This window comes from Ochotona princeps, chromosome 3 (genome assembly GCF_030435755.1).
Source record: "Ochotona princeps isolate mOchPri1 chromosome 3, mOchPri1.hap1, whole genome shotgun sequence".
Classification (NCBI taxonomy): domain Eukaryota; kingdom Metazoa; phylum Chordata; class Mammalia; order Lagomorpha; family Ochotonidae; genus Ochotona; species Ochotona princeps.
In genome coordinates, this window is record NC_080834.1 from 78255452 (window position 1) to 78274828 (window position 19377).

The 19377-nt window shown below is 39.5% G+C and overlaps 1 protein-coding gene across 2 annotated transcripts in view; it reads right to left on the reverse strand.

Annotated features, from left to right (window-relative positions):
• Positions 1 to 465: 465 nt before the first annotated feature.
• The window catches only part of CCDC80 (coiled-coil domain containing 80), a 37388-nt gene continuing 18476 nt past the window's right edge, over positions 466 to 19377 (reverse strand). For both annotated transcript variants that reach the window (XM_058661885.1, XM_058661886.1), the window contains 5 exons: positions 12256 to 12392; positions 10659 to 10807; positions 5208 to 5311; positions 2861 to 2941; positions 466 to 963 (listed from right to left, as the gene is read on the reverse strand). In XM_058661885.1, coding sequence (XP_058517868.1) covers positions 617 to 963; positions 2861 to 2941; positions 5208 to 5311; positions 10659 to 10807; positions 12256 to 12392 — 818 coding nt within the window. In that variant the 3' untranslated portion in view covers positions 466 to 616. The remainder of the gene's footprint in view (positions 964 to 2860; positions 2942 to 5207; positions 5312 to 10658; positions 10808 to 12255; positions 12393 to 19377) is intronic.

A 19377-nucleotide genomic window follows, 5' to 3' on the forward strand; every position in this document is an offset into this window, starting at 1 on the left:
TTCTGGGAGGCCTTCTCTGACGGTGGGAAGCCCTAAGGGAGCTCTGCAAGAGGCAGGAAGCAGCTTTGGTAACAAAACTGGGTGAGATTTCCCTCTGCCACCACTGGACTCCTGAGGTGTCTGGCTTTGTGAAAGAAATTCATACAGAGCGAAGCCATTATGCTTATCCTTAGACTGATGTTTGCAAAAGTGTGAAGAAGCTCTCTGTCCACGGATTTCCCGAATACATTCATACTGTGATCTTTCCTTAACAGTCATAGTTTTCACAGAATAGTTAACATGCCAAATAAAAATGTATAGATACTATATTTCCAGAATTTTGTATCCTATGTCCATAATATAGGGAAAAGGACAATAATATTTACTCTCAGTACCATTATTTAGCACCAAATTTCCTCCAGTTAGAGAAACTAACACTTCTTTAAAATGTCTTTATGATTTAAGGCCCCAATAACAACTCGTGTGTAGGCGAAAGTTTGCTATTTATTGAATTGTGGAAGAACACTGAAAGGAACAGGAAGGGAATGTAGGCAATGTAGAACTTGATGTAGCTGGCCACATGTGGAGTCAGCAGCTGCAGGGGACACCAGCCAGAGCTGAAGTTACATACTTCCGCTCAGTAAGGGTATCCATGGTGGTAACTCTCGTGGTGGCGGTAGTCATCCTGATAACCATCTTGGTATCCTTGGTGGTAACTATGGTAGCCATAGCCCGCATACTCATCTTCCGGACATCGCATCCCCAGTGACTGCTGAATGGCCATTTCCTGTCTCCGAAGTTGCATGGAATCAATTAAATCATACACAATCACCATGGACCACATTGGGGAAGGATACCAGGATTTGACATTTCCATCTTTTCCAACTAGAAGCATGGAGAAGTACTCAGGGCTCACTTGAAAATAGTTACGTATGTCTTTCACCAAGTGGGCTGGCACATCTTCTCTCTCAACAACTGAGCTTCCTAGAACAGCATTGAAAGAGTTAGTGGATTAGAACAGACTTCCTAAAACACACAAGCTAAGTGGCTAAGGAGTGGGCCCATGAGTCTCTTTAACTCCAAATCCAATTAAAACAATTGTGAATTTTTGTCCTACAATTGGAATCAAATGTTCCTGCTTGTTGGCATTGTGATTTTTGTCAAACTCTGAGGAGCCTGTCTCTTTCACAGGAAGTGTGACAAGGTAAATAAAAGACACTCCTTACTTTAATCCTGGCAATATCAACTCCTTTCAAGCTTGTTGCTCGCAAACATCACATCTCATATGTCCCTTAGTTAATTTCCCATTATCTTACTTACTTATTTGCAATGACAGCTTTCCTTTTGACATGTCTTTACAACAAATAGCTTATTTCATTTTAAATGTGAGAAAGACTACTTATACTAAGATCTGGATTAATGAATTTAAACAATGCTGATAACAAGGGGAAAAAAGAAAAGGAGAATAATAAAAGAAGCTGGCACTTTGTGTGCTCCGCTCAGCCCAGCATTTTATCACATATTTTATATATGACCCAGGTACTTCATCAGACTATTGTGAAATTAAATGAGGTAACAGAAAAAAATGCTTTATAAATCATAAACCCCTATATAAAGCATTATTCTACATAAAAATGGATCCTTTGATACTTTGAATGATTTGATAGTAAAATCAATATTAATCTTTGCACTCTGCCCTCCTTTACACACACCTGTGCACACCCACACATGTAAGATTGGAGGAAGGATTCAATTGAACTTTGTTCACTTTCAAGCCACACCTGCTGCTACTAACACACTAACTTCTGCTGTTTTAAAATAACAGCATTGGACAGGTTTTGTGGCATAGTAGGATAACCTATCACTTGGGACACCTGCATTCCAAAAAAAAGTGCTGGTTCAAGTCCTGGCTCTTCTGCTCCTGATCCTGTTTTCTTTGAATGCACTGTGAGACACAACAGATAATGGCTAATGTGCTTGCATCACTGCTACCCATGTGGGAGACCAGATGGAGTGCCACCCTCCTGGCGTTGGTCAGGCCCAACCCCTGCCACTCCAATCATTTGAAGAGTAAATGGTCCAGATCCTGGGGTCTGCATTCTAGCTGGGGTTTTGGTTCCATGAACCCCAGGGTGGGGAATGTAGTGGGGCTTGGGTCTCCTGGTCTGGGTTCCAGGGCTGACATACTAGGTTGATGTCGGGTTCGTGAGCCCCAGGGATGGGGGATCCTGCGATGCTTGTGACACCTGGCCAGGTTCTTGGACTAGCCTGCAAGAACATGCCCTACTTACTGAAAAAGGTGGAACAGTGGACACAGGCCCTGTTGTAAAAGGAGATTAAGGCAGCATATTTGGTGTCATAGAAGAACAGAACTAACTGGACAACAACCCCAGTCAAACAATGACAACAAAAATCTTGGTGAATGGAGCCAATGGACATTGGGAGGGTGACATAATCCTTCGATCGGTGAAGTCAGCAGAATTTCAGAACTATCCAGACCACTTGGACAGAACCCTAGAAATATGTACACATTGAAACTCTGGGTTGATATAAAGCGGTGGTTCCTCATCCCTGGGTACTGGGATGTGTGGAAAGTTATGAATGTTTTCTCCTGTGTTTCTCCCCTTATCCCAGGTATAAGAAGAAGAAATAGCAAATTTTTTGGAAGCAATGAATTCACCCAATTTCCCTTAAACCTTGATCCTTTCCACCCTGATCAACCATGTAATCATTATTTTAAAAAATAATAATAAATTGTAAAAAAAGAATGTATGGAGAATATTCATTCTTTCTCTTTATTTCTCTCTCTCCCTTACTCTCTGCCTTTCAAGTATGTGAAAATAAATACTAAAAATAATATCATAAAATAACAACATATTACCATTAATTGGAAACAGTTCCAAAACTCCCCCAACTTCATCTCCAACGCCCAAAAGCTTCAGAATTGTTATATGGCGGAGTCCTGAGACAAAGAGAAAGCCACAGAGTTAGCAGAACGGTGTGTAAGACATCTGCTGCTTCCAAGGACCTGGTATCTGAAAGTTTAAGATCTCTTAAGGATATGGAATGCCTCAATTAAGTAGATTCACCCATTTTTAATTTTTCCTGTAAAAAAGAAAATATCTTATTTTAAAATTACAACTGCAGCTGTCAACATTAAGAAGAAGATTAAATTTCTCTTTTTTGATAGCTCAAAATAGAATTTACTATAAAGCTATGATTCTCACTCTGCTAAAAGTGAAAAAAAAGCCACTGTAGTATTAAAAAATCTAAAATGATCTAAGCTGATTAGCATTTTGGAGGGAAAAAAGAGAAGACAAGCTTGAAGTTGTGACAGCTTTTCTGGATTAATTTCTCAGAGAAAAAGCTGGAAATTCCATCCATAGTGTGTCGTTCACAAGATGGTTGGATGGAAAGACATGTTGCTATGATTTAGAGTATACAATGAGGAAATAGAAGCAAGTACAGCCTTCATGTTCTCTGCTGAAGTTAAGGCAAGAGGGGAGGGTCATACCTTAGCAACTTGTTAGAATCCTTAAAAAAAGACAGCGATTTATTTATTTTTATTGGAAAGATAGATTGACAGAAGGAGGGACAGAGAGAAGGTCTTGGATTTACTGGTTCACTCCCCAAATAGCTGCAATGGCTGCAGCTAAGCTGATCCAAAGCTAGGAGCCAGGAACCTCCTCCAGGTCTCCCACACAGATGCAGTGTCCCAAGGCTTTGGGCCATCCTCTGCAGCTCTCCAAGGCCATAAGCAGGGAGCTAGATGGGAACTGGAACAGCTGGGACACAAACCTGTATCCATATGGGATGGTAGCACTTTAAGGTGGAGGATTAGCTAATGGACCATTGCACCTGTTGGAATTCTTTGGAAAATTAAGCCCAAGAAGGGATTCAGAACAAAATCAGAATAAAGAGGCTGCCAAGTCATTCTATCAAGATTTTATGATTTTAGATGTGTTCTCAGCCTAGAAAAACTAATAATTCATAAGTAGTATCAAGTTATTGATATTAGTTATTGTTCAAAGGGAAAAACTGACTGAAAGAGAAAGATGCAATATCATTATTTTCTTAGAATTATAATCTCTTTATCATATTGAATCTGTTCTCTTTGTATTAACACCACATTAACATGAAAAATCATAAAAATGTTACCTTAAAAAGTGAAAAGGATATTTTTAAAAAATAATAAATTGTGCTTCTCTTTGATCTGCTTATTTTTAAAACAAGGCTATTGTTGAACAAATATTATTGCTTTTTGGTATTCAATCATAAATTCTTTTTTTAAATTTATTTTATTTTTATTGGAAAGTCAGATATACAGACAGGAGGAAAGACAAAGAAGAAGATCTTCCGTCTGATGATTCACTCCCCAAGTGGCGGCAACGGCCAGGGCTGAGCCAATCCGCACGCAGGAGCCCAGAGTTTCTTCCTGGTCTCCCAAGTGGGTGCAGGGTCCCAAGGCTTTGGGCTGTCCTCTGCTTCTTTCCCAGGCCACAGGCAGGAAGCTGGATGGGAAGTGGAGCTGCTGGGATTAGAACCAGCACCCATATGGGATCCCAGTGCATGCAATGAGAGGACTTTGCTAGGATACTGTTGTGGGCCCCAAATCCAATTCTTTTTAAGGGAAAGTTAATATAATATAGTTCGCTTTAATCAATGTTTAATTCCAATGCTATTCTTGTTTTATAAAAATACTTAATTTGGCGCAGTACCAGCCGTTGTGGCTCACCTGGGGAGTGAATCATCCAACGGAAGATTTTCCTCTCTGTCTCTCCTCCTCTCTGTATATCCGACTTTGTAATAAAAATAAATAAATCTTTTAAAATATATATTTAATTTACAGAGAAATCTCCAGCAATAATTCTTATGTTAATGCCCAAAGATTACCTAAATAAATTGAACTAACTGTGGTCATTCTGAGATAATTTTTTTATTAATTCAGAATGCAGATAATGTAAATGATTAAAAATACAGCAGTAGATGTTTTCAAACACATCAATAAGAAGTTGAGAGGGGAGAACATTAAGAGAGGGGAAAAAGGACCCACAGATGATTAAAACTGTACTCTAAAAGCAACTTTATACTCAGTATAATAGAATATGTGTCTGGGAATCTACAGTCTGGACTGGGAAATATTTGCACGCTAACATCTATGTTCCATTTTAGAATCAACCAGCAAGACAGTGGAATGGGAAGCAGTAATGAGATGGCTGCCCACTCACCAAAATTGCATGCCTGACCGCTGAGGGCAGAGAGCTGCTGTGAATAGGCCCAGTCTTCATCGTTAGGGGCAGAGATCACCAGCAAGCGTCTCCTCCACCGGAACCTGGAAGGGAAGCAGCAGGCTGTTACCAATGTTTCACAATGGAGGCCAGCAAAAATCCACCAGTATAACTCTGCCGTTGTTGGTCTTCTTCCCCATGCCTGAAATTTCAAAACCACTGACCGGGAGAACTGTGTCCTGGCTTCTCAAAGCCATTAAGCTGCGTTACCACACTCCTGTAATTTTTGCTGCTATAATTTCACAGTCTGTCTACTTTGGTGTCTGTGTGATGCGTCAGACACTAAGCTGTGGTGGCCATGCCTGATGATGTCACTTGGGGGAGCAGGAAGTCTCCGAGGCAATGAAGACTGGCCACAATTACACACTCAACAGTAGCAACAGAAATAAGGCACTTGGAAGAAGACTGATGGGAATGCGAGTCTTATCAGAGTTCTCTCTAGGCCTTGGAGAGGACTAGGAAATGAGAATACAAACAGAAAACAGAGTAGAAAAAGACACTGAATGTTAAGGAATTGGCAGAGAGGAGAAGAGAAATTATGGGAAAATAGTTGAAAGTGTAAATAATGATCCCTGGAAGAAAGAACAAAAGCCCTGTATACTTTCCTCAGCACCCAGTAATTCTCTCTGAAAGCAAATATTCTAAAATTTAATCCTACAATCATTGCTAGGGAAAAACACATGGTACCTCTGTGAACTGCAGTGTTGCCAAACCTGGAAGTACGATTCAGGCAAAAAACACAGTAGTCAAGTTGGTACCTGCTCTCAACTCTAACACAGTAGAAAGAGCTTTTGAGTAATAGTTCCTTCTGGGTGCTATGTTTTGGGCATCCCTGGGCAGGTCACTCAGTTCATCTAAGTCTCAGCTTTTCCTTATCCCTAGAACAAAAAAATAGCAGCCTGCTTTTGAAAAATGATAAAAGAATTAAACTCTGAGGTCTATCAATGTGTGTTATCTACATGACGACATGGATATAGAAGACTGTGGCTTGGTCTGCAAGTTTCTAAGTCCCCAAATTTTATTTACCAACAGACCACCAACATTCTCCACTGCAGTGACATAATGCAGCCGATTTAGTCCTTATACCTGTGTACCATTTTGGAGCTGAGCTCTATTACACAATGCCTGCTGCTCACTAGAACTCAGTGAAGGCATGCTATTTTCCTTTATCTTGTGGAGGGCAAAATGAGGCATAGAAAAGTAACTTGCCTAACTAGTAAATAAGGCAGTACTGAAATACAAGCTTCTTTGGCTCCTGGCCCTAGTCTATTGCCCTGTGGGGACACATGGTTGGGTGGTGCTATCATAGACTCCAAGAGAGTGCAAAGAAGAGAAGCCAGGCATTCTAGGGGGCAGTTGTGTGGAGTTATCCCAAGTTCCACCTTCAGTGGAGAAGTAGATTCCCCCCTGGTGCTCGCTTTGGGTGCAGGCACCCACACAACGTTAGGACATTCACTAGCAGCCAGTTGGTTTTACCCGTGGTCTCTCTGCCTGTGCCCGCCTAGCCTCAGAGTGAACATAAGCATTTTTCAGTTTAGAAGAAAATGGCCTCCATGGGGAACAGTGGTTTGGGCAAATGTGAGAAAATGATAGTCTCATGAAATAAAACTCCTGAATGGACGCCTGTCTCAGGACTTGCCAAGAATTGCTTGCTGTGACATTACGTTCACTTCCTCTGCTTATTTTTCTTCAAAGGCAAAGAAAAATAAAAGCCTCCACCAAGGATAGGGAGATGAATGCGTTTGGCACAGATGAGAGGAAAAGGAGTTATTGTAGACCCTCGAGGTTTCAGGGGAAATTAAATTATGACTGCTGTCAGGTCAGAGACATGGTCTCCCCTGCTTCCTCTGCTTCCATAGGAGGTGTGCCAAACCATCACTGTCCCCACGCCCTGCGGGGACTCCAGCCAGGCCAGCCTTGCTGGCCTCACATGGAGCTGAGGAGTGACCTGCAGGGAGCTATTTCAGGTGAAGTCTATTTTAACTTGTTTACCTGTGTGCGCTGCTGAATGCAGTACTGATTGGAGAGCCATGGAGCCTGAACTTCCCTGTCCCAGACAACCCGAGAGGCCGTTTCCCCCAAGTCATGTCTTGCCTTCCCACAAATTTTGCTTTTATAGAGACACACTCCTCAGGTCACAACGCTGAGAGAAATAACTGCCAAAGGACGTATGAAGAAATCTGATCCTGACTCAGGTCTTTATTTCAAATCGCTTCTGAATCATTCTGGCTTCTCCAAAAATCAAAGTCCTACAAGCCATGTGTGTGTTTGTGGCTGTTAGCTGGCACCCCCAATGAGTGTGCCCACTCTTTGGAGCTTCTGTGTTTGGGAAAGGTAATTATAGCCTGACCCAAATGAGCTTTGCTGAAGACCAGAATGCCTTAGGATATGGTCAACTGAAACAGACTATACAGATGCACCAACAGCTCAGCAAATTTGAAGGAAAATTCCCACTCACATACTGTTTATTCAAAGAGCTGTTACTGAAGTGTTTTTCTTTGTGTGTGTGTTTTTAATATTTCTCTTTTCCCAAGTTTAATTCTGAACAGTCTTCCGAATCTCTTTTACATATCCTTTAAGGACACATTTCTGTAATAGGAGTTACAGACCTGGTCCTAACACTATTAAAACTAGTGAGTATTTACTGATTACTTAATTTGTACTAGGTCTTGGACCATCATTAACTTTGTAAAATTATCCTTCATAACATTTTTAAGAATACACACACTTATTGCTCTCATTTTGCAAATGAGAAACTAAAGCTCAAATTGGTTAATCGGTGTAAGATCACAATTAGTAAGTGGAGTAACCACATATCAGACCAGTGCTTCCTTGCTTTTGTATTTAATACTCTACTCTAATTTTTAAGAATGATGATAATGATTTACAAATTGATATGAGCTGTGGCCATAGTCAGACACACATATAAAACATTTAAAATGTAATTTTACACCACTTAGGATATCATCATAAGATGGATAGTGTTCCTGAAATAGGCTAATTATAAGAATCCACACATTTCCTAAATTCTATGCAAAATACATATCCATATCTTAAGACCTAATGTAATTAAAATGTTTTAGATATGAAATATTTGTATATGTCTTTAAAAATCTGCCAAATCCAAACCAGGATGAGTACTGCAAGCTTTTGAGGTTGAACAAAGTTGAGATAATGCTGGATATACTTCAAATTTTGAAACTGTTAGTATAGGAATTGCAAAGACACTGCCTGGGAAGGATGACAATAATCCCCTTAGAATGCCCATGACTGAAGTGCTGCTAACACCAAAGGAGTGGATAGAAAATGCTTTAGAGTGGGAAACCAGAGTGTAGTGGGATTGTTCAGTAGGTATGAATCTTTTAATCCTGGGAGATACGGAGTTAAGGAGAAAGATTGCCAAAAAGTCAAAGGTATAGTAATAATATGTATATTTGAGAAGGATTCTGGTTTTCTTTATAGATATAATATCTGTTCTTGTGAGGGTAAAGAGAATTTGGCCTAATAAAATGACAGCCCTGAAACTCCAAATACAATGTGTGATTGAGTAATTGGTTTAGAATTGTGATTTAAGCAGGAATCTTACCAAGTGCATGTAGTGTTTGGAACATCTGAAAAAAATTAAATATCTGATTATCTTATTTAAAAAGATTTGGGCTGTTTATTTCAAATAACTGAAAAGCATACACATATAATGATTTTGGAAGTGATGAATTTGATTAAATACTGGGTTTGTAAACAGGATTAAATGTAACTCAAGGTTGTCTTAAAAGTGATGAGCAAACTTTACTAGGTTATAAATAGGAAAATAAAACTCATGAGCCCAACTCAAAACTTGCAGAGAACCCTGAGGTCTTCATTTTATAAGGAGAATATATTTAACACTAACTGTTAAAAGCAAAAGTAAACGTTTAAAAGATGTTTCCACCTTAAAAAAAGAAGATATTACCATCAATCTTCTGAGTCACTGTGATCTAGAAGGAAGACCTGGGATCAGACGCTGATCTTCAGCGACCTCAGAGCTGAACAAACATTCATTTTCCCAAGGAATAGAATGCCCCTTTGTGTCCCCAAGAGTGGCCTGAAAGCTGCACTGAACCCAAGACCTTATAAAGTCTTCCAAATTCTATCTCCATTTCAGGTATTTGTACTGCCCTGACAATTTGAATGGAGGAGAGCCTCGAGTTCCTTACAGCTCTGAAATCCTGTAGTTGGAGGAGTGTTTTCCTTCACTCAGACTCTGAACTTCTGGATTCAGAACCAAAAAAAATTCACACTATATTTTAATGGTCAGATGGTTCTGAACCCACTGACTCCTAGAATTAACTCTAGCTAATGATGAGCGAGTTGCTTTACTCGCCACTAGCCTCACATCCCTCCTGCAATCTGACGATAGTTACTACATTCAGATAGAGGGTTATTGTGAAGATTTAACCAAGGAGTGAAGTTGGAGTACTTGGTATGGAGACGAATACTGAGAAGTGGTCATAGGGATGAATATTTGGACCAGTGGTTAAGACATTTTGTTAGGATGCCTGTATCCCCTATCAGAGTACACACCTCCTGCTCTTGATTTTAGCTTCCTAATGCAGACCCTGGAGGATAGCAATGATAGCTCAAGTAATTGGGCCCCAGCCATGCATGTGTTCCTGGCTCAGGTCTTCAGCCCTGCCCTGGCCCCTAGCCATTGTGAGCATCTTGGGAGCAATCCAGTAAAAAAGAGGTAGCTACCTGTCATTCTCCTTGTCACTCTTGTGTGTCTCTCAAATAAACACAGCTGTATAAAGTTACCAAGACAACTCTGGCATAAAGGTAGGAGTCCTTGTTATTATTTTCATTTTTGGGGTGAGTGACTGAGCAGTGCAGAGTCAACATAGTCAGTAAGTTGCAGATCAGAAACAGCTGAATAACAAGTCCTATGCTCTTCCCATCTTATGATGTTATGTCCTAAAGCACCCAAATCTCCTGAACAATGGGAATTCAGATTATCCACTTACTCATCATGTAATTCCTGATGCTGTGATTCATTTATGGAAAACATGCCTTTACAGACATGGGTAAACATCTATCTCTCTATATAAATATATAACATTGAACTTGTATTTCTGGAGCCTATTGGCCAGCAGCATGGTGGTTAGGGTGGTGCTTACACTGACGCCTCTGAATTTTTTTTTTTAGTAGATTTCTGCAGCTCTTCAGCTCCTAAGTCCCTGAGGAATTTCCATCAGAGATCTGGGGAAGGATAGGGAAGGGAGGGAAGTGAATTGTACCCCTGTCGTACCCCTGTCACTCTGTAGACACAAGTGTGGCTATGTGTTTCTTTGGTATTTCCGTTACTTTACTCACACACATTGATGCCTGTGTCTTCAAGAACTGTAAAGGTAAATGTACCTGGATAGGAAGTTCTCCAGAGACTGCTTCTTGTCATCCTTGCAAACAATGCCCTCCTTCTTCTGTTTCTCCATATCTTTGATTCGAGATTGGAAAGTATCAATCAGATCAAACACAGACTTCATTGCTATTGGCACCTCATAGTATTGCTATTTAAGAAAGAACAGAAAGCTTTTATAGACATGAGTTAAGATTCTACCTAAGTTATACACATTTCATGTTGGGCCCCCAAGCAAATGCTTGTTCCATTTCTGGGGCTCTTAGCCATACAACAGATTTCTTCAGATTTTTACTGATTGGAGTACATGACCTGGGCATTAAGGTTAATCCATCTTCTGGTCCCAGGGATTCCTCTATTAGGTGAACATCACTTACAGACAATGCTGACATAGTCTCAGAAACAACTAGGGGTCCAGCTTAAAAACAATTAAATTCAATTTTCTGAATTATTGTTGTTTGGACTTCCAAGAGCAACCAAAGAAGGATTTGGGGGCTGGCTGGGCATTGCTAGCATCATCCAAAGAGCAGTCTTGACATGGCTTGGAACTGTGCCTCAGAAGAATTTAGCAAGTCACAGAAGGACCCGAGGGATCATCCAGTCCAACCTCTCACATCACAGCCATGGCAATACACGTGCAAAATGAATTTGTGAAATGATGTATCTCCAGATTCAGAACAAAGCTGCAATTTGAGTCAGCAATTATGACAGCCCTGCAACCTCTTCTTTCATATAAGTATGGCATACATTCAACAGACAGAATGGTTAAGATGCAGGTTCTGGAGTCAGCCTCTGGGGGTATGAAGCCCAGTATTGCCTGGACAAATTTGAGTGAGTTATTTAACCATGCTGCCTCCTCTCTACTACTTTTCTCTCTTTGAAACAAAAGCAATGCTGTAGTTTAGAATTTTGAAAAAAGAATTACAAAGCACTGTATTGGTGTATGGCATAAGATAAATACTCAACAAGATTAAATATTTTTGTTATAATGCTAATATGGCACATTTTTTCAAGATCCAGAACCTCTATATGTGAGCATAATAAAAAAAAAAGTTGCTGTCAAACTCTATAGGCTTATCCATATTGAGCCAAGAAGAAAAATTCAACATAGGCTTAAACTAAATACAACAAAAATTTTTGTGAAAACGGAGTTAAAAGATAAGTTTGTATCTATCTAGAAGCACTAGATTCTATGTTGTTGGGGTTTTTTTCACAATACACATTTTGCAAGCGCTTCATGAAGTATCTTAGAGTGGAATTCTTGACAGTGAAGATCATTCTTCCCCTTCATACTCAAGGCCTGGCACACCATGGCTATTCTACAAGTAAATAAGAAATGTGCAGCATGCATATTAAAGAAAAATTTAGCAGGAGTCAACTAGCTGGGACATGGGAGGTCAGTTACAATCCAGTCTTTTCTGGACACATTAGTGTGTGCAGACTCATGAGACATTATGAAATAGTTGGGCTATTTCAGAGCCTTCCCACTTATGAAACAGTCTGTGTGTAATTGTGTATTTAATGGACTCTTTGACAAAAGAAATTCAGAATTGCGCTTCTAGCAATTGGCCCTTTATTATCCAAAATAAGAAACTATACCTTGACTCTTAGATCCACATCTGTCAACACCATAAAGAAGTCATTGTAGGTCATTCCATACTCTTTCCTTAGGTCACTGATAAGGTGCTGGTCTACCAAGTCCTCATCATCCACCACACGCATAGGCTTTTCATTATCTGAAATAAATGCAATATGAGTAAATATGGGTGTGATAAGACAGAAACCAGTGCGAAGTGAATGGGCGGATGCCTTCATGAGTTTTAAATATTTGATTCACACTGTGTTTGAACAAAATGTAGAGCCGAACAAATTACTGGCTTTGAAAGACTTTCTTCAGAAATTAATCAGAGCCCCATGCCTACCCAACCTGTTCACATGGAATCACGAGGTGACGTGAGGGAGTGGTGGCTGCCGAGTCATCATGGAAGAAGCAACTCACCCAGAAAGAGTCTTCACCCTAAGCCACCAGGGAACAAAATCCAGGCTCTTTTTACCAGGTCTCATTTCCATGATCACAGTCCAAAGCTGAAACTCATGTCTGTTCCTCCTCATTAGGATAGAACTTAGTTCTGGTCTCAGTAAATGCAAAATATCTCATATATTAAAAAGAAATGCAGGCTATCAGAGTTAGCTAACTATGTGATAACAGGAATATTAGTGAAGATCTTCTATCAGCTATTGTCACATTACCACCTGGCGAGTAGCATTACAGTATAATAGTAGAAACAACTGCAATTTGCAAATAACAGGTTATAGGTTTTGAATCATAAACCATCACTCTTATAGCTAAAAGAGGGATATAATCACTTAACTATTACTTTGATTAGGTTTGTTGAAAGTATTTAAACCAGGAATTTTATTTCTCCACAACAAATCGAAGAATTATTTGCTACATACATATAATTCTTTAAAAGATGTACTTTTTTATGCATTTGAAGGGTGACAGAGAGAGAGATGAAGAAACTCAGAGAGAGAGAGAGGACTTTTATCCACTGGTTCACTCCCCAAATGGTCACAAGGGCCCTGGTTAGGCCAGGCCAACGCTAGGAGCCTAGAACGTCTTCTGGATCACCATATAGGTGTCAGGGCCCAGGCATCCATCTTCTGCTACTTTCCAGGCACATTAGCAGAGAGCTGGATCAGAAGTGCAGCCATGGGGATTTGAACCAGCTCCCATGTGGGATGCTGGCATAGTAGGCAGAGGCTGCACCTGCTCTATCACAATACCAACTCTACCCCCACATTAAACAAAAACAGATCTATTTATTTTATACTTAAAAGGCAGTTATAAAGAGAGACAAGGGATGAGAGAGAGAGAGAGAATTTTTCATTTACTGGCAACAATGGTCCAGGTTGAATCAGGCTGAGTCAGGTTGAAGCCAAGAGCCAGGAGTTTCACTTGGATCTCCAACAGGGGTGGCAGGGGCCCAAGCACTTGGGCCATCCTCTGCAGCTTTTCCCAGGTCATCAAGAGGGTTTCAGATTGGAAGTGGAGAAGTGGAAGCTAAACATGCACGCACATGGGAAGCCAATGCCACAGGCAGTGGCTTCACCTATTACACATGATACTGGCTCCAAAACTATTTTCTCAAGTGTTCATTTTTGTTGTCATTAACAACATATAAATCAAGTTAAAAGAACTCTTATAGAGCAAGTTGCAAGATAAAATAGGAAGTGTGACTTTATGATTGATTTAAAAAGAAATGAGGCCAAAAAAAAAAAAAAAAACCCTACATATGGGAGCACATACAACAAAAGGTCCAGAAAGAAATGTGGTTGAACAAGACTTGCCTTTGGGGAGTGAGATGGGAGTGGGTAGAAGTGAGGCAGAGACTTTCACTGTTTACTTTACATGTCTTGATTATTCAAACTTACCAAGGAATATACTTTACTTTGTGAATAATAATGATAAATAAAACCATTTTTAAAAAAATCCTTATTTCTAAAAAAAAAAGGCCTTTAGCAATGAATGTCTGATTCTAGGGCTTTAAAAGCATAATTCATCTTGCATCTAAAAATTACAACTTTAATTCCTAACATACGTTCATTTTTGCTTCTGTTTAATCAAAAATAAAAAATCATCATTGTCTTTTGTAGGTCTTTAATAGGTGTTAAATTTAAAGATGTGTAACTAGGACAGAAAACCAAAATTCCACTATTTGCATTTACCTAAAGAACAAACTCACTAAAACCACTGAGGGGTTTTGATGACAGTCAGAGATTGTAGCAGATTTTTTAAATGGACCTAACTCTTCTTCCCTCCCTACAGCGGTGACACAGCTGAGCTGTCCCACATTTCTCTTCTTAGCTTACCTAATGGCTCACTTTGTTCAATGGAGCACATGTGACACAGAGGCTAGAAATAAGCCCACATATTTGGATTATTTTTGTCTCTACTATTGTCATGACAACATGTCCACAAGACCCTGCTGGAGGACAAGTCAAGCCTACTTGCACTGGTCTCATCCCAGTCAAAGTAATCCCACATGGCTGGCAGTCGGTTGAACCTCAGTATTGGTATAAACACTGCCAAGATCAGCAGAACCACCTTGGCAATGTGTAACTGACCAGAGATGTATGAGCAAACAATCTATTTAGCATGATCAGCTGAACTGAAATAACTTGTAATGCATTCATACTTATTACATACCACTGATACTTGTGAGTCTTTGCTACAAAGGCTTCTTGTGGCAATAGTTACCTGATAGACTTCAACTGGTACAATTCAGTCATGCCATTGACAATAAAACTACAAAGTGCAGTGGACATTGTGGTGCTCTATCTTCAGAACTATGATTGCTTTGAATATCTGCCATTGTATCCCTTTCTGAGATTTTTTTCTCCTTAGAAGACAGCTGCTGCTTCCCTAAGCCATTCCCCTATGGGAGGATAGCTCATACTCAACAGTTGAGGCAATGCAAGGAGGAGACAGATACCAAAGTTGTCCACCTTGTAGTTCAAATCCTCCTCCAGTCTTGTATCCTGCATAACTCATGTTTTGTTCCTGAAAATATGACAAGAACATCAATCTGCAGAATACAAAACTCAGAGTCTCAAACTGAATCCCAGAGAATCCAGTCTATAATAGACCCTAGGAAGAAGAGAGATTTGCTTGAAGTTTATGTAGTTAGTTCATCATACAGTGAATAGTATGGTAACCTTACTTCCCACCTGTCCAACACTCTACTACACCAAAGAGCCTCTCATCTGAAGGTAGACAAGACCTAGGACTAAAATTCAAGCCAAACTTTACTAGTAAATTACAAGGAAACAATTTCTTGGCTTTGCTTCTCACTTTCACAAAATGGTTTCTGAAATATTTCAGCCAACAAAAAGCAATGAACGATATGGTCAGTACTGGATTTAACTAGGATGGGAGGAACTGAACTCCATAGGCATCCCCTCCCAGCAAGATTTTGAGGAAGGTACACCTGAAGGCACCCTTTCTTCAGCTGCCTTTTCCTCTCAGAGGTCTCTGGCAGACTCTCCTACTGAACACGAACAAGCCGTGTTTCTGTGTCTGAGAATGCAAAGTATCGTATTTGTAGTAAACTATATCAGCTATGTACTTGTAACACTTTTATATTCTTCATTAATAATGCTTATCACCTTGCATTGAAGCCACTGCTTTTAAGTCTATTTTTGCCATTAGATATGCATAACTCAATAATGAAGACCAAGTCCTAGACACCATTTAAAGCTTTATGGCTTGGTACAATAGACACTCAATCAAGATACGGTAATTGTGAAAAATTCTCCTTCAAGAAAGACACAACATGGATCCAGAACAGTGGCATAGCACACTAATTTGCTTTCTGTAGCCCTAGCATCCCATATAGGCATCAGTTCACACCCCAGCTGCTCCAGTTCCAAGCCAGCATCCTGTTTATGACCTGGGAAAGCAGCAGAGGATGGCTTTAAGTCCTTGGGCTCCTGACTTTACATGGGAGAACCATAGGAGTTCCAGGCTACTGACTTTTGACTTGCTGAACACTGGCCATTGCGGCCATTTGGGATGTGAACAAGTGGGTAAAAGACTTCTCTTTCTCTATCTTTACTTCTGTAAAATCTGCCTTTCAAATGAAAGTAAAGAAACCTTTAAAAAGCATACACTACATGAGAAGAGAGTGGTAAGGATAAAGAGAACGAGGGACTCTTGGCAGAAAACTCATCTTAGATTCCATATTACTTTCCTTTGATCTATAACACAGCCAGCAGAAGTGTAATATGAAAAACTCATCGTGTATATTTATTTCCTAAATGTGGATTTTTATGACTTAGTTCTCTTAAAAAGACATAATAGCAAGTTTTTTTAAGGAAAAAAAAATCTATCATGCTCAAAAAGTTGTGTTTTCATTTTCCTACCTACCATTCCCCAAGACTGGGTGAGAGAATGGGTTCGATGACAATTGGAACTAACCTGGTCATTTCTGATAACAAGGCTGAGACTCTCACTTGATTTCTGCCAAAACTTATCTCTGAAGAATGGATCCCGCTGAGATGCTTTCCTGTCCTAAAGACTACCTACCCAAATCTTATACATTCAAATAAAATTTAATGTTTTTATTTCTTCTTCTTTTTTTTCTTAATTTTTAGCTCCTACATATAAGGAGGAATATGTAGTATTTTTGTTTCCATATTAAGCTTATTTCACTCAGCCTTAGGTCCTCCAATTTAATCCATTTTGAAACAAGCGGTAGAATTTAACTTTTTTAAAAATTCCTGAATAATATTTTATTGTGTGTTTATACCACATTTTATTTATTCATTCATTTGATAATAGAGAACTTGGTTTATTCAAAATTTTGATTATAATGAAGAATGATATATTTGGTGGTGCAGGTAATCTTGATACAATACATTCATGTCTTTTGGGTGTATATCTACTAATGAAATTGATGAATCATATGGCAAATCTACTTCTATGTTTGTAAAACTGATTTTCATACTATTTTCCACAGTGGCTTCACTAATTTACACTCCCAGCAACAGTAAATGTGTTGCCATTTCTCCATGTCCTCACTGCCATCTGCTACTCTGCTGGATTTTAGCCATTCTGACAGAGGTGAGTGACATTTCATTGCAGTTATTAATTTTCACATCCCTGATGTTATCCATACCAAATGAAGCTTGAATCTTGGTTCTGGAACTTGAATTTTCTAAAACTGGGAACCCAACTACATTTCTAGCCTCCTCTTTTCCTATCGCCCTCTTTTCCTATCCCATACACAATCTCTGTTCTGGATTAAAGATGGCTGTAAATCAAAGTCATCCTCTAAAAATATGGATTCCTGGATCACTATACCTGAAATAAAGAGTCATTATCTTGGAATTTGGAGGGGAGCTGAGAGCTTGAATTTTGTTTAAAATCTAGTTTATACGGAGTTTATACAGTGAGATGAAAAAGATCAACAACCTGGGGCCAACTCAGTAGCCTAGTGGCTAATGTCCTCACCTTGCACATGCAGGGATCCCATACGGGCTTGTTCATGTCCCAAATGGTTCATGTCCCGGAAGCCCAGCTTCCCATCCAGCTCCCTGCTTGTGCCTGGGAAGGTAGTCGAGGACAGCCAAAGGCCCTGAGACTGTGCACCAGCATAGGAGACTCAGAGGAAGCTCCTAGTTTTGGATCAGCACAGCTTTGGAACTTGCAGCCACTTGGGGAGTGAATCAGCAGATGGAAGATCTTCTCTGTCTCCTCCTCTCTGTACATCTGACTTTCCAATAAAAATCTTTTTAAAAAGTCAACAAGCTAAGGAAAACATGAGCAAAGAAAAATAAAATAGAATGTTCCTTAATTACATGAAACAGTGTTCAATCATACTCAATTAAAAAAATGCAGGGATGGACATTATATTGTAGCTCATTAAGTTAATCTGGGACTCTCATTGCCAAAATAGAATGGTTGGGGCAGAGTCTGGCTTCCACTTCTGACCCAATTTCCTGCTAATGAGCATGGGAAGAGGGCAGATGATGGCCCAAGTTTTCGTGTTCCTGTCCCCACAGACGAGACCTGAGTGGAATTTTTCTCTCCTGATTTCAGCCTGGCCTAGTTCTAGCTATTGCAGACATTTTAAAAATGAACCAGCAGGGACCCACGCGACAGCCTAGCAGCTAAAGTCTTATGCCTTATTTGTGCCAGGATCCTCTATGGTGCTGGTTCTAATTCTAGCAGCTCCACTTCCCATCCAGCTCCCTGCTTGTGGCTTGGGAAAGCAGTCGAGGACAGCCCAAAGCCTTGGGACCCTGCATCCATGTAGGAGATCCAGAAGAAGCTCCAGGTTCCTGGTTTCAGATCAGCTCAGCTCTGGCTGTTGTGGTCACCTGGGGAGTGAATCAACTGATGGAAGATCTTCCTCTCTGTCTCATCCTTTCTGTGTATCTGACTGTTCAATAAAAATAAATAAATAAATAAATAAACAACCAGCAAATGAAAGAGTCTCTCTTTCTCTTTTTCTCTGTGTCTCTTCTTCTCTTTCTCTTTCACTCTAGCTTTTAATAAAGTAGTAAACCTTACAGACCAACACTGTCTTATGTTGATCCTATACTGATACTTTTTCAAATAACTCATTAGTGATGGATATTAAAAAATTTAATCTCATTCTTTAGTTGGAAAAGCTTGGGGAAGTAGATGCTCTTCAACATTGTTGGTAAAGTTGCAAAATAATTCTGTTTCCATGTAGGAAGAATCTGGCAGTATCCACCAAAAATGGATATACTTCTTAGTAGACTAGAAAATTGTACTTCTTGGAATTTGTTATAAAGATCCACCTGCAACTTCACAACTAATCATTTTGATTACATATCATTCGATATTATGTGTGCTAGATGCATGTATTTAACAAGACAGTTAAAATAATTGAAGAATTCATCAGCAAGCTTGTTAAACACACTATAGTAGAATGTTATAGTAGAATCTTTACTCTTAATAAAGAATAAGAGTACTCTATACTCATAAGAAAATAAGTGAAAAGGCAAGCTATGGAATATTATATATAATGTGCTGTAATTTTCAGAAGGAAGATGAATATAGGCATTTATATTTATCTCCTTATGCATACAGAAGCACTGCATGAATAAGCAAAAAATCATAAAAATGATAACCTATGGAGGACATGGAATAGCAAAATAAAAAGATCAGGAATGGGTTTAAACTTGTCT